Below are 26,500 nucleotides of genomic sequence, written 5' to 3'. Positions count from 1 at the left end.
TAGAAAAAAATATCCTGAAGGCAGTGTCAAAATATCGCATGGACATTCGTGCTTGCATGATTGACTTTAGAAAAATAAAGACGAGAAGTGCATTGAAAAAAATCTTTAAGTTCCCAAAGTATGTTACAAGGGATGCTATAATCAATGGAGCCTTTAATGGTAAATAATCAAAAGAAATATACAAGAGAAGACCTTCAGTTTCATGGATATGATGAAAGTTTATTATATATTGATGGGTCTGGTGTATAGAAATACTCACGTTTATGATAAAAAATGCAATTGCAACCCTCATTATCAATATGTAAACAATTGTAGAAACCCGAGCTTATAACAATGAAGAATTATAATATTCATTTACGATTATTTGTTATTGCGTCAAAGAAACAGTACCTTATGCACCCAATCTCTATAACCCATACTTGATAAATCTCCTGACCAAGTTAGGATCTTTTGAATAATGTGTGCGTCTGTTCTTGCATTCCGATGTTCTAATTGACTGTTCCCCGATTGAACACCAGAACTAAACGCTATAATTATTGGCCAACGTTTTCAGAAGATTCCGGGGTATACGTAAATAGAGTATACATATATATATATATATATATATATATATATATATATATATATATATATATATATATATATATATATATATATATATATATATATATATATATATATATATGTACATACACACACACACACACACACACACACACACACACATATATATATATATATATATATATATATATATATATATATATATATATATATTTATATATATACAGTATATATATATTTATATATATAGTATATATATATATATATATATATATATATATATATATATATATATATATATATATATATGTACATATATATATATATATATATATATATATATATATATATATATATATATATATATATATATATATATATATATATGTATGTATATATAGGCTATACATACACACACACACACACATATATATATATATATATATATATATATATATTTATATATATATATATATATATATATATATATATATATATATATATATATATATATATATATATAAAGCAATGCCTTTGTAGTTGTGTGTCCCATTCTACTACAAAGTAACTTCAAACGTCTCCGGACACGCACGGGCTATGGGTAGTGATGTCGATTGTAAATGGTGGTCAATGTATATATAGATGTGAACGATGCCACAAACACACCCATGCCCCTAAGTAATGAAATGCAAACGTATTCCTAGTATTCTCCTCCGGTAGTATATGAGCTGTTTTGCTCGAAGCAATGTTGATTCGAACAGGCTTGTAAGTTGAGAGCAGAAATGCAACACCGTGATCCATTTCTTGTTACATGTCCGATATAGAATGCCCTTCCTGTTTTATCAATCACTTCCTCAAGGGCGGTCGGAGACATTTAAATTGTCATCGTAATATTTTTTTTTTTTCATTCTATAATATTTACACCGTATCTCAACCTGCTTTGTTCAGGTTTCATTTGATTTTATCTTTCATAAATGTTCTCGTTTATGACTGTTAGGCGTACAAACACAAACACCTTATAATAGATATTTGTTTGAGGCTCGAGGTGAGGATGGCAGGTTCATCCTTGCCAAGATTCTTGGACATGATGTGTCCTACTATGCGAGCGGCATTTTTAGATTTATTTCATAACCAGGTCTTCTGAAAACTATTTAACTATTATAATGACTTCTTAACTTTTATTGTTTTAATTGAATTCTCTTTTATTTTTCATATATAATAAATGCTATCGACGTCAATGACCTTAGATGTCAGGATGCCAGAAAACTTTCAAGCAATCAATCAATCAACCTTATCTAGTATTAAAGATAATAATTAGAATTACAGAGGTCTGTCAGTTTGTTATGGCACTTGATGAGGTATTTACAATATTCTTAATATCTAAGAACTAGTTTGTGTTGCATAAATCAAATTCCTGTTTACAACTCTCATTGGTTTTAGGAGCATAAAGATATGTAACATGATATGCTTTCGGCGCTGCTCCTCCATTTAGCTTAATTAACATGCCTTGCCAGAACTCATGAATGCTTGAAGGTCACCGTCATGGAAAAGTGAAAGGGAAAATGGGGAATACTTCGACAATTTCTGAAAATTTAAATCTCTCTCTCTCTCTCTCTCTCTCTCTCTCTCTCTCTCTCTCTCTCTCTCTCTCTCTCTCTCTCTCTCTATATATATATATATATATATATATATATATATATATATATATATATATATATATATATTATATATATATATATATATATATATATATATATATATATATATATATATATATATATATATATATATACATACATATATATATATATATATATATATATATATATAGAGAGAGAGAGAGAGAGAGAGAGAGAGAGAGAGAGAGAGAGAGAGAGAGAGAGAGAGAGAGAGAGAGAGAGAGAGAGAGAGAGAGAGAGAGAGAGAGAGAGAGAGAGGAGGGCGTTACGGACTATACTTTGAGAACCATTATTTGAAAACAGTTTTTCGGATTAACCGGTGATGAAGTGTGGGACAAGTAGATGGAGAACCCTGGCCAGAAACATCGATCCCACATAGAATTAGGAAAAGATGCAGACAAACAAAAAGAAGAAGTTGTTCGAAAACAATTCTTCGAAAACCACTTCTTCGATTTAGCAGGCTAATGGTTCGAACCAACATTTCTTCGAAAACCGTTGTTAGAAAGTGCTCTAAATGTTGATTTAAATTTTTGTATTTTTACATTTTATTTTGAAGTCTTTACATAAAGTGACGACAGGTACAAAAGCATCACAAGACTTATATAATTTCTAATGCATCTTCAGAATTAAGTGGTTGTGTTGCAGACGCTTTACAGCGAACAATAGCACCGACTTTAGATATTGAATCCATAAACAGATTTTGAGCCCGCTATGATAAGGCCAATTAAGGAAGAATTGCCATCCAGTAATCATTACGGTTGGATGTTTTTATTTGTGTCACTGTGTATATAGAGAAGTAAGTGAATTCGGCCTCAGGAAAGGGCATGACACCAGTTTTGAGTTTTCGTTAAACATTCGCATGTTGTTAGCCCTTGTATTCATTCCCGCAGATAAAGTCGTTGAAACTTTCAATACAGGCACCTCACACGTCTTGAAATGTCGACCTAACCGTGCTTTGAATCCTCGCTGCTGGGAAAAAGGTCGCTGATGACTGGTACAACACATGAACATATGCTACCTGGGTCTCTGCGATGTCAGGCAGGGCAACCGACCTGGACTACGGTCTACCCCAAAGCCGAAGCAAAGTCCTTCAAAAAGAGGCAACCGTACTTACCCCACACAAAATGGCAAAAAATCACGTTAATAGAAGGAAAAGAAGTTGTGGTAGCCGATGTGGTAACGTCCTTGACTGATGAACGTTAAACTGGTTCGAGTCCCGCTCAAAATTGTTAGTTTCCTTGGTCGCTGCAATCCCACCATCCTTGTGGGCTAAGCATGGGGGGTTTGGGCAAGCCTATAGATTTATCTGCTGAGTCATCAGCACCCATTGCCTGGCCCTCCTTGGTTCTAGCTTGGGTGGAGGGAGGCTTGGGCGCTGATCATTTGTACATATCGTCAGTCTCTAAGGCATTGTCCTGCTTCATAGAGCAGTATCACTGTCCCTTGCCTCTGCCATTTAAACCTTTAAACTTGAATTGGGCAGCTTGTTTATGGGAATACGCGTCGCCCTCCCAAGTTTGAAATTCATATGCAGTCGTGTTTTAAAGGGAGAGAGATGATTTGCCCAAGACAAACAATATGATTGAAGGATGGCACTGCGGATTTCTTAAAGTTTCTGGTTGTCATCCAACTACCTGGGAACTTTTAGCAGCACTGAGAAGAGAACAAGCGCTGAATGATATAGAAAAGTTATTAAGTGGAATCGAGTGTAACATAGAAAAAAGATATATCAGAAGTCTGTAAAGCGGTTTACGTGCAATTTTCTATAATTTTAGTTTGTAAAATTGCTGATATTTTGTTTTTTTAAGAAGTTTTATTCAATTATTGTTTCCTTTTTAATATATCCTTCAATGTTTATTTTTATTCTCATAACAAAAAAACAAATTGAAATTATTACAAAATAAATATTTTCGAACAACAGTATATAGCTTTTTTTTCAAACAATCATTAATTCGAAAAACTTTTGACTCGAACAATTACTTTTCAAAGAACTGTTGTCGAACAAATGTTTTTGAACAATTGTTTCCGAATAATTGTCCGGATACGATATATATATATATATATATATATATATATATATATATATATATATATATATATATATATATATATATATATATATATATATATATATATACATATATATATATATATATATATATATATATATATATATATATATATATATATATATATATATATATATATATATATACAGAGAGAGAGAGAGAGAGAGAGAGAGAGAGAGAGAGAGAGAGAGAGAGAGAAATGCGTAAAAGTGGTAAAATTTTATTGTAAGAGACAGGAGGAATCAGAGTCTTTTGAAGTTATTCGGTCATGTGGAGAGAATAGACAACAAATGATTAGTGGAAAATTTGTTTGATTTGGAAATGCTAAGAGGTAGAAACCGAGGAAACCTAGACAGACTTGAATGGATGTTGTGAGCGTTGTATTGGAAAAGCAGGAATTCAGAGCCTACTGTTCATGCAAATACACACATACTATATATATATATATATATATATATATATATATATATATATATATATATATATATATATATATATATATATATATATATATATATATATATATATATTTATATATTACATATTTATATATATAAATATATATATATATATATATATATATATATATATATATATATATATATATATATATATATATATATATATATATATATATATATATATATATATATATAACAGGAAAAGGTGCCAGAAATGGATGATACCATTTGCGTATTGGGTAGAGAACTTCGTTTTTAAAATCTTTCAAATATTGACCTAATTTCTGGGTATTTAAAATTTGGTTACAAAAATTAATCTCGAAGATTAATCAGGAACAAAGAAATTATGACTATTAAAATAGTTGGAGAAAAGTATTAAGCTTTTTTTTTTCCCAGAGAATTCATTTCACTCACCGGAAAAATTTACATTTTCTTGCCGGCCTCTGGCAAAGATAAATGAAGAAAGATGAGCAGTTTTAACGATCATGCCTTGAAAAAAAGTGAATCTCTATATCAACGTGCGATAAACCTTATCTTTGGGTACAAAGACCACTAGTGGGTATAATTACAATTTATTAACAATTTTATTATTGCAGATATTAAACAGATCAATTAATTAAAAGAAAGTTCTCATATCTACGAATTCCAGTAGTTTAGTATCTTTTCAATGGAGGCAATTTTGGAATATTAGCTAGAATAGTTAAATGTTTTATTAATTGATTCACGCAATTCTACTTCTTTTTTATTAATATTTCAGTATGTATCTTTTTTATATAATTTTTTATGTAACCTTACTTAAATGCCACTTGAATTATTTGATTTTTTTTTTTTTTCTGTAAGGCTTCTTCTCTTTTATCAAATCAATAAAATCTATGGTATTTAGGTTTTAAGTTACTGATTTTCTAAGATTTTTCTTTATACATTTTGCAAGTTTAGAATAATAATAATAATAATAATAATAATAATAATAATAATAATAATAATAATAATAATAATAATAATAATAATAATAAATAAGTGTATGTAAAATATTTAAATTTTTTTTCGATGCACATGTAAATACTTTCCGGGACACCAATAAGATTTTCTAAATTCATAAATAAACAAATAAATACTTACATATAATAAAAAGACATTTCGTGAGGGAAAAAAAAACAGGAGACCCATTCTCTGAAATTGAGTCATAAAGTGGAGCAAATAACATGACAGCAGTTCGAACGACCAAAAACGGCAACCATTGTTTTTCTGTTGCTCGTTGTACTCAGCAATAAGTAACTCGCGTATTAAGAAATAAATCAGGGGAATGGGTGACACCTTAACATCCTAAGAATATTAGAATCAAATTGTCGACCTTTTAGGCTTAAAGGTTGACGACATTTGTAACAGCCGGTGTTGCGATATAGACAAAAATAGAAGCGACGAAACGATGATATGAGGACGTTGGAAAGACATGCCAAAAATATCTATGCTTTAATACATTTTCAAAGTTATGCATGTAAATATGACAAGAATAAAATGCTGTTAAACATCTATAGTTTTATTCGTATAATCAAATTTCGTTATTCAATAGAAGTTTAGAATATCATGAAAAATAAATTAATAAAAATTTGACCTTTTATCCATTCAAATTCATGTAAAAAGAACACATGATAGTTACAGTGAGAAGAGATCAAGATAACTTTTTCTTAGCTATCTAATAGCATTATAGTAAAACAAGATTTTGTATATATATATATATATACAAATATATTAATAGACATTACATAGTAATTATACAAGATTTTGTATATATATATATATATATATATATATATATATATATATATATATATATATATATATATATATATATATATATATATATATATATATATATATATATATAATTCCAACATTAAACCGTTTTCTTCTAAGTGGGGTGGCCCAATAAAAATACATTCGTCACTGACCTATTTATCTTTTAATTGCTGCGTCATGGATGACACCCATGTACAGTAAAAGCGTCCAAAACATTCGTTCCGTCACACTCCTATGGAAAAGGCTAATTAACAGTGTGTCGAACCATAGACTCACTGCCCTTTACTCTATGATTCTCATAAAGAAGGACCCCTCCTTCCAAATACTTCTTTGACATCATATTTCCAAGCCTTCCTCCTCTACCTCATGGCTCTTCAGAATCATACACGTTTGAAATCCTATCCCAGCAAATAATTGCTGGAGATCCCCCAGTATTTCATCTGAATGGGGAAGCCATCAAACAAGCTGATAGCTTCATCTACCTTGGAAGCATCTTCACTAAAAAACACAATATCGGTTGAGGAAATAGTTGCCCGGATAAATCATGCCACCGCATCTTTCGGCCGACTCAGGTCCAGAGTATTCCTAAATCACCACCTCAAGACAGAAACAAAAGTAGCTGTGTACAGAACTGTCTTCTTGTCCACCTTGCTATATGGAGCAGAATCATGGACGGCTTACCGTCGACATGTAAAACAACTTGAGGCATTCCATATCCGCTGTCTTCAGCGTATATTAGGGCTCACATGGCAAGACAAAGTACCTCACTCTGAAATTCTCCACCGTTCAAACCTGCTGAATATAGAATCCACATTGGCAGAAAAACAACTCAGGTGGATCGGCCACGTCATCCGTATGCCAGAACATTGCCTTCCTCGCCAGGTCCTCTACAGTCAGCTCCCTGAAGCTCGGCGTAATCCAGAGGGTCAGAAAAAGAGGTACAAGGACAACATCAAAGCTACGCTCAAGAAGTGCAACATACAACCTGAGCAACTAGAAATGAACGCCTCTGACAGACCACTATGGCGCTCACTCTGTAAAGCTGGAGTCAATCAACTTGAGGACACCTGGAACCAGGCAAGACAACAGCACAGGGAAAGAAGACAAAACCGTCGAGATCGGTCATCCCAGACCCGACTTGCCAGTTGTGTGGCAGAGTGTGTGGATCCAGAATTGGTCTTCACAGCCATGCAAGATGGCACCAACGACAACAGATCTAACTTCATCCATAATTTGCTTGCATGGAGGAGACTTCATTAAAAGATCTCTTCATACACTCTGACATTGGGTTCTACAGACTAATTAAGTCCCTAAGCCATCTTTTGTACACATCATGCTATCCTCCTTGTTTCTCTTTTTATGCGAATCCCTTTTTTTCTTTCTGTCAACCATTACATTTACACAAAGATATTCATTATAAGTAACGTAACAGATCAATCTCTTATCATCTTTTGCACACATCATGCTACCTATCTTATTAGCTCCTGTTCTGTGACAGACTTCTCTATTATTGTCATCCTTCATTATATTTACTTCCAGATTCTTATAAAATACACCCACTTCCATTCCTTTATTGCTCCATCTTTTTGGTTTCCATTAACCACTCACCACTTGCACAGGCTTTTCAATGCTCCTTCTCTGACCTTTTGTATCACTGTACACCTACCTATAGAGATGTGGAACTTCTAAGGTGACAGATCGCATCCATATTTCACACCCACGTTCACTCAAAACCAGACACTACTCACTGCTGCACAGTAGTTTAAGTGACTCAAGACTTAGCAGTATGCCACGAGAGTTGCACCTCTTGGCTATGGAAAGTAGCAACGTTTGGCTAATAGCATCTTAGATACACACGTGTCTATGCACAGAATCTCATCATCATCATCATCAGCCGTTACTACAGAACAAAGGTCTCAGACATGTCCTTCCACTTGCATCTGCTTATGGTCTTTCTGTGCCAGTCCACACCATCAAACTTTCTTAGTTCGTCAATCCAGGGTTTCCTCTCCCTCCCCTTACTTCTTTTACAATCTCTTAGGAGTTGGGAGCCATTCTGTTACTCTTAATATCCAACTATTGTCTGTAATTCTCATTATATGTTCTCCCCTTGTCCATTTCCTTTTCTTAAATGTTAGAATATCCTGTACCTTAGTTTGCTCTCATATCCATGTTGCTCTTTTCCTGTCTCTTAGTGTTATCCTCATCATTATTCTTTCCATAGATATTTGAGTTGAAACTATCTTAAGGCTCCAAGTTTCTGATGCATAAGTTAATACTGGTAGGACCATCTCATTAAATACTTTTCTTTATAGAGAAAGTGTCAGATTACATTTTATAATCTCCTTTTTCTTTTTCGTTTTTACGAAATGCTCCCCATTCCATGATTATCCTTCTTTTAATTTCGGTCTCGTGTCCTGGGGAAACACTTACTGCATGTTCTAAGTACGTACATTCATCAACAATTGCTAGGCGTTCGTCCATTACTCTTATTTACTGTCTCTGTATTTTCATTGAAAATTATCTTCATTTTGTTCATATTCATTTTCTATCCAACATATATGGTTTTTCTATTAAAATCTTCTATCATGTTTAGTAATTCCTTCCATGATTCACTGAACATAGCTATGTCAACTGCAAATATGAAGTTGTTAAGGTATTCCATTTTAATATTAATTCTATATTTTCGCAATACAAATTCTTAAGAAACTTCTTCTGCGCATGCTGTGAATAATTTATAGAAGATTGGGTCTTCCGTCTACTCCTATATCAATTGGAATTGTCTTACTACCTTTATATAGTTTTAGGAATGCTAGACTTCCTGTATATATATATTCAAGTGCTCTAACATAAGATTCTTCTATTCCTTCTTTTTGAAGGGCTTTCATTACTGTTGAGGTTTTGACAGAATCAAAAGTTTGCTCATAGTTTATAAATGCCCTACAATTGCACACACACACACACACACACACACATCTATATATATATATATATATATATATATATATATATATATATATATATATATATATATATATATATATATATATATATATATATATATATATATATATATATATATATATATATATATATATATATATATATATATATATATATATATATATATATATATATATATATATATATATATATGACGCCGCTTGCGTTAATAGGCGTAGGGGAAGGAGATGATGATTAATAACCCCTCCTCCGCCATTCTAGCTGACTGGTAAGTATCTAATACAAGGATAGGGAACCTGCGGCCTATAGCCACATGCTGCCTTCTGTAGCCTTTGATATAAATATGCTTCTTATAAAAACCTTGAATGTTTATGAATGAAATGAATATACGCCTAAAACTTACAATATATATACCTATATAGACGAAAGTAATGTTTTCTGTGATGGCCACTCCCATAAATTGGAAGCATTTTTATCTGAACTAGTGAGATGATTCATAAAGCCACATGTATATAAAGGCAATGTTTCCGTGTCAACTGTGCATATGCGACCCTGTGGAAGTAAGGATTTTCAAATACGATACAAGTAGAATTCCTGTCTCGTCCACCTCCCCAGAGCGGTTTACTATTCAGTAACTGTTAGTCGCAAGTGTCGTAACTAACCTCATACGGATTTGTCCTAGAGACAGTGAATCTGAGTAAGATAATGTCTCATTTGAAAGTGCACATACAACAGTTCATGCAGACTTGCTTTTTATTATTGTGATTTAATAAGTGACGCATTGATCATATTAATTGCTACTCTGTTTGGCCAGCTACACTGCGATTTAAGCAATACTGCCCTCGATAAGACACAATAAATCCGCATCCAAAACCATTCTCTATGAAATTTGCTCACGCTTTTAGCACTCGCCATTGTTCTTCTTTCACTGGTATTTCAGAATAAATAATTTTTTTTTCAACCCCTTAATTATGCCTGAAGTATTAAAACTATCTTTGAAAAAATAAAATAGAATATTCACTGAATGCCGAGTGGAAATTGCAATACTTTTTCAGTGAGGAACGGAGGGTAAATGTATTAAGTATGAGAAATAATGTATCCAGTAAAATTAAAATGCTCATCGAGACAATGAATATGCCGAATTACAGATTGAGCCCAAAAAGATAGGAAAGCAGGAGAAAAAATAAAAAAATGGAAAGCAAAGGTAAAGACAATATTTTCCATTCTATGTTACATCAAAGGTCTGCTTATAAAGTGGTATATTTACTTGGACAAAAAATGGCAAACATTAAGCGACGCCGAACTCATAAAGAAGTGTATATTAGAAGGGATAATATTCTCAAACTAGATCAAGTGAAAAAAATATAAAGAGGTGCAACTTTTAAGAAGGACTAATACAGATCAGCACCATGAATTAGGCTGTAGTGTACAGAGCAATTGAAAAATAATATATATTCCAAAAGGAAAATACATATTACTCGGTAGCTTTAGATGAATCGAGAGATTCCACAAATTCACCATAAGTATTATATTTTGTTTGTTCTATGTTCTGATTTGTAATTATTGAAGAAGTGGTGCCTTTAGGCACCCTTAAACTTAAAGGAAGGACACGAGGATAAATATTATCAACAGCTTTAAAGACCGATATCATAAAATAGGACTAAATCTTAATAGTATGATAAGTTCTTGCACGAATGGCTCTCCAGAACAATGGCTAAAATGAAGAATTAATTGCGCATCTTAAAATATAAACCAATGATCCAAATATACTTATTTCCCTTTATTATATTTACATCAGCAAAATATCTGTGCGAAATCTGTAATTCTAAGTGACCCTTTGCAATATGTTTAAGGTTATAAGTATTCAAAAATAAATTCTAGCAAATGCCACGAAGTATCGTTAATTTCGAGACAATGGTGATCGATGAGAAAGTAATTAGTGTAGAATTGCCTTGACACTCAAAACAGCGTCAGTTGTCTCAAGGGAAAGTATTAGTTAAAATTTTGTCCTTTCGAAGGGAAATAATTGACTTTTCATGATAATCAATAAACATTGTGAATTATCAGATCTAGTTATTTTCTTTTTTTTTATTGAGAGGCTACGTTGTATGTGATGTGATATTAAAGCAGAGGGATTTAAACATTTCACAAAAAGAAAAAAGAAAAAAAAGAGATACTTCTGATATGTGGGAAAAAATTGTCACTTAAAAATAAAAGTTGGTTTTCAAGTCCCTTTTCGGTCAATAAAAACTTTCAGAACACTTTCCCCAGTTTACGAATGTTATGAGTGAAAATGAAGAAGGTACCTTTAAAATATTTTGAAGACTGCGAGTCGGTTTTCGATGTATTAATAAAAGTATATAATAAAAGATTCAATGAAAAGCATGACCTGTTACTAAAACTATCTTTTCAGCCGCATTTCGTCAATGCATGAAAGGCTCTGTAAAGATTATAAATGGAACTTATTTAATTGTCTGACAATAATATCCTGAAGTCTTTGCTTAACAACAAGGAAGATTACCACACAAATTATGAACATAAACTCCAACTGATCTCCTGCTTTTCTACGACACACTACTGTGAATGCACATTCTCGTACTTGACGTAAATCAAGAATTCCCAGAGGAAGCTGTGGATAGATGAGTATTTGAAGGGCCATTTGAAACTTAAAACCGCTACGTTAGAATCTGATACCAAAATGCATTCTCAAAATAGCAAACTCAGCGAAATAATTAATCTCTATAAAGAGTACCTACTTACCTAATCGAAATATTTGATAATGTCATATTCTCGATGTTTACAATCATGTGCTTTTACAAGATTATTATTCAATTACTTATTATCTGTATAAAAAGTACTTACTTAAATTACTTATTTGAAATTTCCATGTTTTCGATTTCTATACATTTGTCTTTCTTTAATTAGGTGACTATTAAATTCCTTATCAATTAACTGGAAAAAAAAAAAACAATTCGTTCAATGCAGCCTTTATGATTGATTGATTGATTTGAGGTTTTCTGGCATCCTGACATCTAAGGTCATTGACACCTTTATGAAAGACGTTCAGTTGTAAGATGGCCTTCATGCCATTTTACGATAATTTTATCACTATCATTCGTGATTTTCATTTATTCAAATAAGCCATAAGTACCTTTTAATGTAAAATTTACTCTGCTAAGAGATCACAGACCCAAAAGGAATTTAATTTTACGATAAGTACTTCTGCCCAGCTGAGGATTTGAACCTTGTCGCCCTGTAGAAGTAGAGGTAAGCAATCGACTTATATCATTCAACCGTTAAGAGATATAAGAGTTGATTCGAATTCCTGTTGAATTCAGGACTTATACTCGAAATCGATACCAAAACCATCTTCACCATCATAGTTGACAGGTAAGTATCTAACACTTGCCCGTTTTATGAAAGATTTATCAATAACACTTGTGAATTTCATTTACTCAAATAAGTTAATTCACCTTTTAATATCGAATTCACTCTTCCATAGGGTCACGGACCCATAAGGAAATTCGATTTATAACAAGTGCTCTTGTCCTGTCAAGGATTCGAACCTTAGCGCCGATTATAAATAATTTTGAAGACCAATCTCTTTCTCTTGATAATGACTTCTTTACAACAAGATAATCAAGTGATCGTTGTGTACGAACGAGGAAAAATAAAACTAAATTCTCTGAAGAAAAGGCAGAAGAAAATTCTTCTTAAATCAAAACTCACTTTCATGTTGTATCCACCGGGACTAAGCCATTCGAAGAGGAAGACTGTGAGAGCAGCGACTTGGATTGCAACAAACGCCACCAGCATCCACGAGGCAGTGTCGAAAGGTTCTGTCAAGGGAAAAAAAAAAGAAAAATGCAGTTAGATGAATATGATGTAGATTTAGCATGGACAGCACTAGATAATAATAATAATAATAATAATAATAATAATAATAATAATAATAATAATAATAATAATAATAATAATAATAATAATAATAATAATAATAATAATATTTCTTTTAAAATTGTCATAATACTAAAAAAAGTAGCAGCAAAAAGCGTGTTTAATAAATACGTAAAATGCTTCGAAAAGCTTCGTTAAATTTGTTTTTTGACCTTTGCTTCCATATTACATGTTCGAATACTACTTTTTTTTTAATGAAGAAATGAAATAATCTTAGCTATGTCTTATTGAAAACGCAGAAACTAGCATATGTAGCCTATGTATGTACATTTATACTTCTATTCAAATGCATATGAGCATAACGTACTTCTGCAAGCTTGTAAGATTACCTACATCATGGTCCAAACTTAAACTAAAAGGCCGCAGTGTAAAACTGGAGTAAAACCCACCTATATTTTGTTACAAACATGTAAAATTCTTTATCATTAGATATCTAATTAAAACTGTGATTCAAAGGAGTCAAAATCACAGGGTAGATGTTTCAGAAAAGTCTATAGTTAAACAGTAAAAAAACTTATGCATGTATTAGCATAAAAACATTATTATAGAGAGTTTATAGTTAAAATTAAACTTTTAGATTCAAATGGGTCAACGTCCAGAACCAAAATTTTAAGAAAATTCTACAACAAAAAGTATTGAAAATTACCCACTTCTCGTGATGTTCAAGGTATTCGACATTTACATAGACAATCTTGATATTTTCTGTTGAAAAGGGTCGGAGCATACTCTTTCAGGATGACCTGCTAAACAACGTTTTAATTTGCACACAGGAAGATAATGTCCTAGTCTCTGTTTAACAACAAGGAAGACCCCCATACAAATCAAGAAATACGAGGTTGAAAGTCCTCGTTTTCGTGAACATATACCCTGACTGGTTTCCTGCTTATGATCGATCATTTTTGGCTGATACTGCCACATGAATTGGGCTATCTACTGCTTCAGGTGAGAGCCTATACACACACACACACACACACACACACACACACACACACATATATATATATATATATATATATATATATATATATATATATATATATATATATATATATATATATATATATATATATATATATTATGTTTGTGTCCAATCTTTAAAAAAAAAAGTATGTCATTCTTGTCTTCCTAGTAAGAAAAATAATCAGTTATGCTTGCAATAATTTCTAAGTCCATTACATTACCTGCTCATATTTAAACATTTCTCATATTTACATTCTCCCTTCACTCTTGCCTGTAGAAACCAGTGTACGTTATCATCTACAATGATTGACGAGCAAGGCAAATTTTTGTGCACATTGTGAGCATAAATCAAACTCTCAGGATTAGAAGTGAAACAATACCTCTGCTTAGTCAGGCTAGTAGCAAAACAGTGTGATGAAGCTCTATTTAAAAATGTAATCTGATGCTTCGCTTATTTGATGGGGATTGGAGGAATGAGTTAGGGGGCGAGGGGGAGGGTTAATCAAGCGTCTCAAGTAAGGTGAGATGGAGGGAGATTTGCGAAAACTGTTTTTTTTTTTTTTTTTTTTTTTCTCTTGTGTTGCACTGTTCCTTTGAGCACTTTGATATATGTTGGAATTTTCTACATGTTATTTTAGTGGTTGGTATTTTGTGTATGCGCGTATAGAACCACCTACTGTTTAAATAGCTGAATACTATATTGTCCTTGGCGGAGGAGCTGAACATATTTGACCACTTTGATGGAGACTAGTCTAGATCTTGGATTATGATTCATTATGCCGTCTAAAAGACGACCCTACATGGGAATGTATAACCAAAGGGGAGACTGTAATCGTTTGACATTGAAATTAGTTGGAAAACCAGCGAGTACTGTGGTTATTCCTCTTTAAAATTAATTGAGCATTAGTATTAGTGCAACAGATTTAAGAAGAAAATTTCTATCGGCAATAAAATACCCCGAATGCACACATCATTGTGCGATTAAAATACTTTACTAATTTCATGAAAAACATACCTACGGGGCGAACAAGGGAAAGGCCCGTAGCCAACAGGAATTGTTGGCTACAATACAACAACTAACCAACCAACCAAATAAGATAACGGTTGTATTTTTACAGTAACCACCTTAGTGTCTACATCTTGGAAGCCCAAAGTATTTTCGCTCCCATTTTTGAGTTTAACTTTCGTTATGCCCCCAAGAAAACATGTAAATCCTCTCCCCTAGTTACCCCGAAGTCTCAAAAGGCGATTACCTAATATCAAATGGTACATTAGCTAATCAAATGTAGGAAGAGTGAGTCCTTTGTTGCCATGAGTCATTTGTTCCAATTGAGCGGGATCACCGTGAAAACAAGAATAAAATAAAGGTGCTTTACGCACAGCTTTAAGATCTAGTGCCCTGCGAGCAAAGTCTCTACCAACTCTTCAAGGATACTACAGCTGAGGAACCAGGACCCACTACTAGTGTAACGCCCCCACACCTATGTCATTTATAACTGTATAAGTGATTTTTTTTTGCCCGTGTTTTTAGTTTTCTGAAAGTATTGTAAACATTATAAAGTCTGTCTGAGCAAAGATCTGTCAGCGATATCTTCTCCGGTAAATCTTCTGACAAAATATTATGGATGAAATGAATACGAAGAAAAAACAACTCTCGATAATCATGGTTTTCAGCCATTGGCAAACAGTTTCAAGGGCAGTATACTTTGACGGCTGCTTTTCCGGTCCCATATAGTCGGGGAACCCTACTCTCTGCAAGACCTCCACTGTCGTTTTACCTTGTTCGTTCAGAGTATTTACCGCTTCATATCAGGTTTTGTTCATTTACTGCTAAATCGTCACTGTTATACAACTCACGGAATAACTTTTACGAATAATGAGTCCGACACCCGCACCAGACCTAGCCTCTCTCGGTATGTGAAAGTGTGTGTGTGTGTGGGGGGGGGGGGGGGGTGATATTTCAGTGATCTTTGCCTTGTCCAAGTCATGTTTCAGATAATGCTAGTATGTCCAAATATTTCTCCTTTATCAATTATCGAATTTGAATAGTCTTATTACCTACAGATTTTATATTTACATAGCCACAGTTTATAACAGCCTTAGTAACCATGATCAGTATTTTCTGCAAGTCTTTACAATTCCAAGTCATAAGTTTTACATTCTCTAGAATTTACAATGTGGTCACTTGGTTTGTTTAACTTTGTGCAGTTAATATACTTTGACACTTGCGAATTACACTCCTTGGTGGAATGTTTTCCTGAACATTTCTCCGCAGAATTTATCATCATTCTTAGACTTGCAATCTTTTTCAAGATGTCCATACCTCTGACAGTGGTAGCTATCACGTATGTTATAAGTACCCCATCGTAACATAACTTTGTCTCCATTATCATGAATAGCCCTCCAAGTATAGGCTCCTTTAACACTCATTTGAAGTGTGGCCCTAGAGTACGTAACGCTAAGGAGAGATCTTTCTAAGTTAGGACGGTCTGTGATATCACAAACAGACATAAGACCCTTGTAGAGATGAAATAGCCTTCGGTTTAACTGTAAGAAAAGGATTCAACTATGCGTGTCGATCACTATCAATTTATCGATGCAGCACATACTGGTGATGAAAATATGCTCTCATGTATAGAAATCATAATTCAATTTCATTTCTACTATTTAATAGCGTATAATCTATGCAATGATTTACCAATTTATTTCATTAGTCGCACTAATTCAAGCTCCGGAATCAGGCTTGATATTTTTTACATTTCTATTACTTGAAATTACGTTATACAAATAAACTGATCCATTATAAACGGCCAATATTAAATACTGCCAAGAACAAGGTCTACTTAAAAAATTCTCACATCCGGTCTTGCTGCCTAGTTTACAAGCGACGTAAATCCACACATGAATCAGGAACAAAATAATGACAGTATCTCATTCTGGTGTCTATTAATCCTTCCATGGGAATAAATGCAAACTTACTGAACAGTATATAGTGTGAGTTGATAATGGGAATATTATATTACGTTGGATATCATAAAACCAACGACAATTCACACAAACAAATACGAATAAATCTGACACTTTCTGCATACTGTAGTTCGAGAGTTTTACAGTGCCCGAATTGACAAAATTTTACTTGCAGCGTTCTCATCGGTCTCTCCTTGGTCTCTCTGTGAAGTGCAGTCGCGGAGGCCCACACAGGCCTCTTGCTCTCTTTCAAACTTTAAACATGTTGGACATGGCTCGTGCTTGTATTAAGCTGGCTTAGCTTAAAATTTATACCAAGCTATAAGAAATAAAATTTACTTCTTTCGCACTTCGATATTTTCTCCGGTAATTCACTTAGTAGTCATGCAACTTTTAATTTTTTTTGTGCCATTCTTTCCTGCCATTTTCCTTGTTTCATATAATCTTTCTTGATCACTCCATAGAAATTATCTTAACAAGTACTTAGCTTTCATTTTTCATCAGTCCCGGGCATTCTTTTCGTCTTACTACTAGCCTTTGCCCTGCTTTTTTGGCAATTCCGTAATATTATATCTCTCCTTTCTTCACCATTTTAACTTTTTCAAACTTAAAACAATGAATCTAAAACCTGACACATCCCTCAGAGGAACTTTCTATTTTTAACACCACATGGCAATGCATTTTTTTCGATCCCGGTACAATCATCATAAAATGGTGGATTTTTACTCATGATTACATAATATATTGAGCATTGTCACTTACAGGATATAGAGAAGAAACAAACCTTCAAACTTCATAGAATGAAATTGTATGACGTCACACGTTTTTATTCTTCATGCGTAAGAGCACGTGTATTCATTCGTTTATAAGCGTAAATAAAGTGTCACAGCCAAAATGTATCTCATAGGGACATGGTCATAAAATTGAGTAAATTTCTAAAACTTCTCCGGCCTGAAAATGAATAACCAAAAATAGAACATTTCTACAACTGATTTCCATTTCTGGTTCTTATACCTTACGTAGGTAGGTGGGCGAAGGCTTGTTTGAGACTAAATCAAATTTAGTTACGTTTCTCACAGGTGCCACTGACAGCAAAGTCAACAACCACCCTCGGCCCATCATCAAAAGAAGAAATGAAAAGATCTCTCTCTCTCTCTCTCTCTCTCTCTCTCTCTCTCTCTCTCTCTCTCTCTCTCTCTCTCTCTCTCTCTCTCTCCTCATATACACCAGAAAACAGTGAGAGAAAAACGTAGACTGGTTATGAATGAAAAATTTGTGTTAAATCTAATGATAGACTTCAAAAATCATAAAAGAGTTATTTTGCGTGTAAAGGCTTCTGTATGCACGGTATATATATATATATATATATATATATATATATATATATATATATATATATATATATATATATATATATATATATACACATATATATATATATACATATATATATATATATATATATATATATATATATATATATATATATATATATATATATATATATATATATATATATATATATATATATATATATATATATATATTCAAGTAAGCCACAAATGTCTCTTGATATCGATTTCCCTAAGCTATGGGATCTCAAATCCACAGGCATATTCTTTTTGTGATAGGTCCTTCTGTCCAGCCAATGATTCGAGCTTTAATGCCGAGTAGAAACAGCGGCAAAGAGCGAGGTCTAAGCCAACATTTTACATTTATTTCTAGTGGGCGCTAAGGTTCAAATCTTTGGATGGCCACAAGTAGCCAATTTTATATGAAAAGAATTTCCCTATGGGTTTGTGGTGTCAGAGCTGTATAAGAAAGTATAATTGTTATTAAAAGTTTCTTGCTGCTTATTTCAATGAATTAAAATCATGAATGCTGTGATAAGATATATATATATATATATATATATATATATATATATATATATATATATATATATATATATATATATATATATATATATATATATATATATATATATATATATATATATATACTGAAGGATGAATATGGTTATGTAGATGCATGTGTGTTTACTGTTAGTAAACATACCTTTAACACACAGCAATACATCCTGTACCAAAAATGTATATTTGTTTTAATTGTATCATATTTGTCTAATAAGTGTGAATTTGTTCTAGCTAAAGTTCTATATTGCATCTGCAATAAATTCTAAATAAAAAACATTAATGGAGGAAAGGTAAAAGAAAAGACGATCAATATATTATCCTTATAATATTGTATCTTTTTATCTAATACCTATGCTCGAGGACCTGAATCGCTTAAAATAACTTCATGCTAATAAAAGAATAAAGAAATTCAAAGTTACCTGAGAAAGCTATGTGGTCACGTTAGCAAGAGCGGTATAATGAAGAATCAGAAGAGGATTAGGAGAAGAGAGAAAAAAATAAAAACAAAAAGATGAAGAAGAGGAAGATGGATGAAGGTAGATAAGAAAGTGCTTACCAAGAAAAGCCGTAGGCGAGATGATGCCAGTCCTCTTAGCCACGACGATGGCGATGCCGGACTCGAGGAAGGGGACGGTGAAATCTATAACACTCTCTCTCTCGGAATTGATCTTGAAGCTGCTTAGCGCCATGTCTGCCTTTCGGTTCATGAGCGCCGCCACTAGTCCGTTCCATTTGTTGCCCTGCAAGAGAAAAAAAGAGGAAGGAAAAAAGGAGGAGGGAGCTCTCGGCCGCTCCTCTACCACACTGGGGAACTTTCTCTCAATGTTGTTCTTGCTCTGAAAAATAAATGTTTTTTTTTTTTTTTTCGTGTTGGGATCCTTTTTGGGTGAAATTTAGGCCGTTTTATACACTCAAATACATTGGCGACATTTAGCGTGAATGTGCGAAGGAGGACAAGTATTTCATATATAAATGTGAGTTCTCAAGGCTCTTTTGATAAACTGAAAACTTTTGTTGACCAGATGACGAAGAAGTCGAGCCAATAAATGTTGTATTTAAAGCTGCTCTGAAAAAAAGAAAGTAAAAAAAAGGAAGAAGCAATTGTCTTCAGAAGAACACTACAGCCATTGCACAACACCAAACAAGAGAAGCGAAGAGAAGCTTCTTAAATGTTAAAGCTGATGACATAGCGGTCTCATCCTTTAACTACTTGAAGAGGAACAGAGACAGAGAGGTTGGGGCGAGTGGCCTAAATCTGACGATTGCTCGCCACCCCTAATTTCTTCTACGGCTAAGTGTGTCGATTGACGACTTCTGTAACGGGGGAAGGGGGGGGGGGGGTGGATTTGGATATTCTCGTGGTAAGGAAATGAAAATGACATTTTTTTTTTTTTTTATTTCTTTTTATAGGTTTCTTTTTCCACATAGAAGGGGACATGATTTCCGTTATTCTACTTTGCTTTTGCATCTACTCTTAAACGCCAATTGCCTTAGGAAAGGAAATGATTGTGGTGACCAAAAAATCGAACATGATAATGAAAATTTTAACAGCAGAACTAAAAGCACCTAGAGAAAAGGGACTGATCTTTGAATGAGGTCGCTGATGTTTGCTCTGTGGGTTACCGTTTCATTCTTCAAAGTTATTCATTCTATTTTATGAAATAAAACACATTTAGTTTTAGTTTAGGAGGTTTAGTTTAGAAAGGAAAAGGGTCGATAGAACGCCAAGCTGAGTCCTACGGGGCAGACCTGATAGCTATAGGAGTGAGTATCTGTTTTATATTTTATCTTTTACTTTGGATAGGGGTTGCTATTATAGTTATGACTGCTAATATGCAAGAAAGGTAAAATTTACCTTGTGGCCAGACTGTGCTGTCGTATGTCTGCTTCCCTTGAAATCCTGGGGAAGAAAGTGTTAAGATTGAGCAACAAAAGGAGAATTATTATTTACTTATGAGTTATAATCATAGGAAAAAACTAAAAGTTTACACACATACAGGATGTCCTATATCCCCTTTTGTTTAAGAAAATATAAAATTCTTGAATTGTTTTCCGGGAGGCTTTTCTGGCTAACCGGCCTTCTACAGTCTCATATGATCTGCAGTTTTACATCAGTTGAATTAGACAGGATTCGGGTGTTGGTAATGAACACCTTCAGCAGTCTGAGATCATCCAATGATCGTTTTACTGAAACAAGACATCTACTGAAACGGAGAGGATACAATGACGATACGACTATTTCTGGGCTTTAACTACTATAGGTGTAAGGAGAGGAAAAAAAGAAAAAAAATGCATTACTATTAGTGTTAATAGTAAGCACCAGTAAAAGTTACAGAATTAAAGCAATAAACTAGAAGTAGTAGTAGTGAAATTAGTTACAGAATTAAAGCAATAAACTAGAAGTAGTAGTAGTGAAATTAGTTATAGAATTAAAGCAATAAAATAGAAGTAAGTTTAGTGAAATTAGTTATATAATTAAAGCAATAAAATAGAAGTAAGTTTAGTGAAATTAGTTATATAATTAAAGCAATAAAATAGAAGTAGGAGTAGTGAAATTAGTTATAGATTGAAAACAATAAAATATATAAAAGTAAGACAGTGAAATTAGTTATAGAATTAAAGCAATAAAATAGAAGTGTAGTGAAATTAGTTATATAATTAAAGCAATAAAATAAAAGTAGGAGTAGTGAAATTAGTTATAGAATGAAAGCAATAAAATAAATAAAAGTAGGAGTAGGGAAATTAGTTATAGAATTAAAGCAACAAAATAGAAGTAAGAGTAGTGAAATTAGTTATAGAATTAAAGCAATAAAATAGGAGGAAGAGCAGTGAAATTAGTTATAGAATTAAAAAAATAAAATAGAAGTAGAAGTAGTGAAATTAGTTATAGAATTAAAGTAATAAAATAGAAGTAGGAGTAGTGAAATTAGTTATATAATTAAAATAACAAAATAGAAGTAGGAGTGGTGAAATTAGTTATAGAATTAAAGCAATAAAATAGAAGTAGGAGTAGTGAAACTAGTTTTAGAATTAAAGCAATAAAATAGAAGTAGGAGTAGTGAAATTAGTTATAGAATTAAAGCAATAAAATAGAAGTAGGAGTAGTGAAATTAGTTATAGAATTAAAGCAATAAAATAGAGGTAGGAGCAGTGAAGTTAGTTATGGAATTAAAGCAATAAAATAGAGGTAGGAGTAGTGAAGTTAGTTATAGAATCAAAGCAATAAAATAGAAGTAGGAGTAGTAAAATTAGTTATAGAATCAAAGCAATAAAATAGAAGTAGGAGTAGTAAAATTAGTTATAGTATTAAAGCAATAAAATAAAAGTAGGAGTAGGGAAATTAGTTATAGAATGAAAGCAACAAAATAGAAGTAAGAGTAGTGAAATTAGTTATAGAATTAAAGCAATAAAATAGGAGTAAGAGCAGGGAAATTAGTTATAGAATTAAAAAAATAAAATAGAAGTAGAAGTAGTGAAATTAGTTATAGAATTAAAGTAGTAATATAGAAGTAGGAGTAGTGAAATTAGTTATATAATTAAAATAATAAAATAGAAGTAGGAGTGGTGAAATTAGTTATAGAATTAAAGCAATAAAATAGAGGTAGGAGTAGTGAAGTTAGTTATGGAATTAAAGCAATAAAATAGAGGTAGGAGTAGTGAAGTTAGTTATAGAATTAAAGCAATAAAATAGTAGTAGTAGTAGTAGTAAAATTAGTTATAGTATTAAAGCAATAAAACAGAAGTAGGAGTAGTAAAATTAGTTATAGAATTTATAGAATTGAAGACATAAAACAAAAGTAGTAGTAGTAAAATTAGTTATAGAATTAAAGAAATAAAATAAAAGTAGGAGTAGTAAAAATAGTTATAGAATTAAAGCAATAATATTGAAGTATGAGTAGTGATATTAGTCATTTTATCCATTCAGCTTAACAACCAATAATACGGTTATACAATCACTCATGTTTTCTAATCACTGTATAAAGTGACATATACTGTATATATATATATATATATATATATATATATATATATATATATATATATATATATATATATATATATATATATATATATATATATATATATATATACTGATTTATATATAAAGGTTGTAAATTATTATTTATCAATTAGTTTATATTTATTAGTTTGTCTATAATTGAACACACGCCCATTCACACTGATAAACGGTTACAATTAGTTAAAAGAAAATCTTCTAATTCATATGCATTAAATTCTGACTAATTTTTATATCCAGTGAACTCTCTCTTACATGAATAAGTCCCATGTCCATTCAGTCATGATTAAATTGCCTAACGTGTTATAAGAATTCAATTAAACGCCCATGAAACTTAAAATTACCTAAGGTTTGTATAGAAAATTGAAAGCGCTTTTACTTTTGTACGTTTCTCGGATTCAAATGTTCCTTTTCGAACAACAGTTCATCTTTTTTTTCCATATGTGTTTACGGATATTGCAAAGGGAACAATTTGATACAAATGATATCTCCTTTTAGGAGTGGGAGGGGACACAATCTATTGAATATTCCCAATAAATTTCTAATTGGTAACGTCTCTGCCTCGTGATCGCCAGACGGGGCTTCAAGTCCCGCTCAAACTCATTAATTCCTTATGAAACCTTACCATCCTTGTGAGCTAAGGATGAGGGTTTGAGAGGGCCTATAAATCTACCTGCTGTGTCATCAGCAGCCATCACCTGGCCCTCCCTGGTCCTAACTTGGGTGGAGAGGGACCTTGGGCGCTGATCATATGGTATATGGTCAGTCTCTAGGGCACTGTCCTGCTTGCTAAGGCAATGCTACTGTCCCTTGCCTCTGCCATTCACGAGTGGCCTTTAGAACTTTAATAATGGCACAATCAACAACCAAAGAACTAGCCGAGAAAAGGACAGTATATTTGGCAACTCATGATAATAAAAGGAAACTGTTATTTAGAATGAAAATAAAATCAAAACACTCTCCATATCTGCTTACATTTCTCTTCGTAAAATATACACCACCGATTATTCCACTTGTACTTAGCATCCATATCATATTGGAATATCACTAAATAAGTTTTCATTTCCTATAACCTTAAAGAAACCAACCAAAGGAAAGCCCCAAATCGTTGTGGTATAACATATCTTTCAGAGATACTGTTCGATAAAACTATATGGCAGCATTTGAAAAACATGAACTGTTTTACTAAATTTCTAGTGTCCAGTAAGGTTAGAAATCATACAAAATATGTCCTTTAGGATTGTCATTACCTTTAGAATAATATCTCACCATGCGAACGTTTTGATAATCAAACACAGACGTCCATGAACAATAAAGCAAACACAAATGTACTAGCGCACAACACCATAGGCCTATGCATATATATATATATATATATATATATATATATATATATATATATATATATATATATATATATATATATAATCAGGGGATTTGTATATATTATTTCACCCATACATAAATACATATTTTCATTGGTTAAAATTATGGATATGTTTGTCCACAAATTTCTATTTATAAAAAGGCTAGGCAAGGAATAAGTTGGTTTAAAACTAAGGAATAACAAGAAAGTTCAGGTAATATCAGAGAAGTGTTCAACTCAAAGGTACAATAAAACATTTCCATCCACTTCTCCAAGTGCTTTGAATATTTTAATAGAAATATTCTGTAAATGGATACCTCACATGTGCATGATTACTATAAGTTTTACTTGGTGTTGCTGTTCAGTAACCTATAGGTGTTGTTCAGCGAAACAAATGGCCTGGGATCCATACCTGTAATAAAGCTTGTAAAAATATAGGGTGTCAGTCATATATTGTCACTACTATGATGGGCTTTGCACAAGCACAATAAATGGCTGGCTTGAAAAAAAAAGAAAAGAAAAAAAAATAAAAAAAAATCATACTGTATATTTATTGCATTCAACACCCAAGGACAGGGAGAGTCGATGAAGAATTATAACGGGAAAGGTTTAAAAGTATCTTTGCCATTTTCTTAGTAGATATATTAATTTTCTAATACTTGGAATATGCCGTAAGCATAAAACAATAGTGGGCCATGGAACTGCCTCATTTAAAATATCTTTAGGTTTTGCTTATTTGCAAATATGTATAAAGGAGTTTAATATTTTATTTTAGTGTTATTAGTTGTATATTAATTCATCAGAGAGTGAGAAACAATGATAATATAAAATAACAACGTTAATAATAATAAATATCTACCTCGCTTGGGAATTAAACACCGGAGGGAAGACGAAGAGTGTTGCAGTCAGGCCACAAAATTCGTAAACTTGACCATGGCACATATGAGTGCTGAAGCAGCATTCCAGAAGTTGCCTGCACAACAGGCTGAACACCAATCCTTACTCCAGCGAGTTCTATTTAACTTTCGGATTAAACGTGTGTCTCAGAAAACTGCTTAATTCAAGGGGATGTGATGCAAATAAACAAATACCCTGACTTGAAAAATTAAAATTTGAAAATTTACCACCGTATCTAGTGCTTTGCGATATGTTTATTTCCCTAGGGTCAACAATATCAACTAGCCAAAATCAAGGAGTAACATAAAAAATCATTGAAACCTGAAGAATACACGATAAAGCTGAAGCAATAAATTAATGTCACTTCGTAACTATACTTAAATGCAACCTTTCTATATACCTAAAACAAACAGCGTTCTACCGTAAGCAATCATTTTCAAAAGATGATTACTGAAGTATGCGGTTTTCGTTGAAATACAGCCACATAGCATTAACCATTGTGCATACTTTCTTGTCTATTCTGATGTCAAGTGATTATGCGATATAAATATACCAATTTGCATAGAATTTAATTCAGAATATCAGTGCATGCATATTTAGGGTAATATTATTCCTTTTAATGGAACACCTAAGACATCGGTATGAAACAGAGGAGATAGTACAAATTGAATTGATGACACAAAAATGTAATCACTGTGATGCTCTGAAATTGAAAAATGAACCTCGTGGATTGTGTTGCGGTGAAAGGAAAGTTAGGCTTCCTTTGTGAAAAATATCATCTCCACCTTAACATAGGAAATTTTTCATCTTCACAGTTGCAGTTTCCACAAATAAAATATTGAGCGGTAAGAGTATCTAGGAGTTAAAAAAAAAAAAAAAACATGT

The 26,500-nt window shown here is 32.5% G+C and overlaps 1 protein-coding gene across 3 annotated transcripts in view; it reads right to left on the bottom strand.

Annotated features, from left to right (window-relative positions):
* Nmdar2 (NMDA receptor 2) overlaps window positions 1-26,500 on the bottom strand; it is a 1,133,867-nt gene that overhangs the window by 74,065 nt on the left and 1,033,302 nt on the right. For 2 of the 3 annotated variants that reach the window (XM_068378799.1, XM_068378801.1), the window contains exons 11-13: window positions 21,190-21,234; window positions 19,891-20,074; window positions 13,264-13,373 (exon numbers count right to left, since the gene is read on the bottom strand). In XM_068378799.1, coding sequence (XP_068234900.1) covers window positions 13,264-13,373; window positions 19,891-20,074; window positions 21,190-21,234 — 339 coding nt within the window. The remainder of the gene's footprint in view (window positions 1-13,263; window positions 13,374-19,890; window positions 20,075-21,189; window positions 21,235-26,500) is intronic. The other variant, XM_068378800.1, reaches the window with a different exon arrangement.

Source organism: Palaemon carinicauda, chromosome 8, assembly GCF_036898095.1.
Source record: "Palaemon carinicauda isolate YSFRI2023 chromosome 8, ASM3689809v2, whole genome shotgun sequence".
Classification (NCBI taxonomy): Eukaryota; Metazoa; Arthropoda; class Malacostraca; order Decapoda; family Palaemonidae; genus Palaemon; species Palaemon carinicauda.
This window is presented reverse-complemented; position numbering and strand designations above follow the sequence as displayed.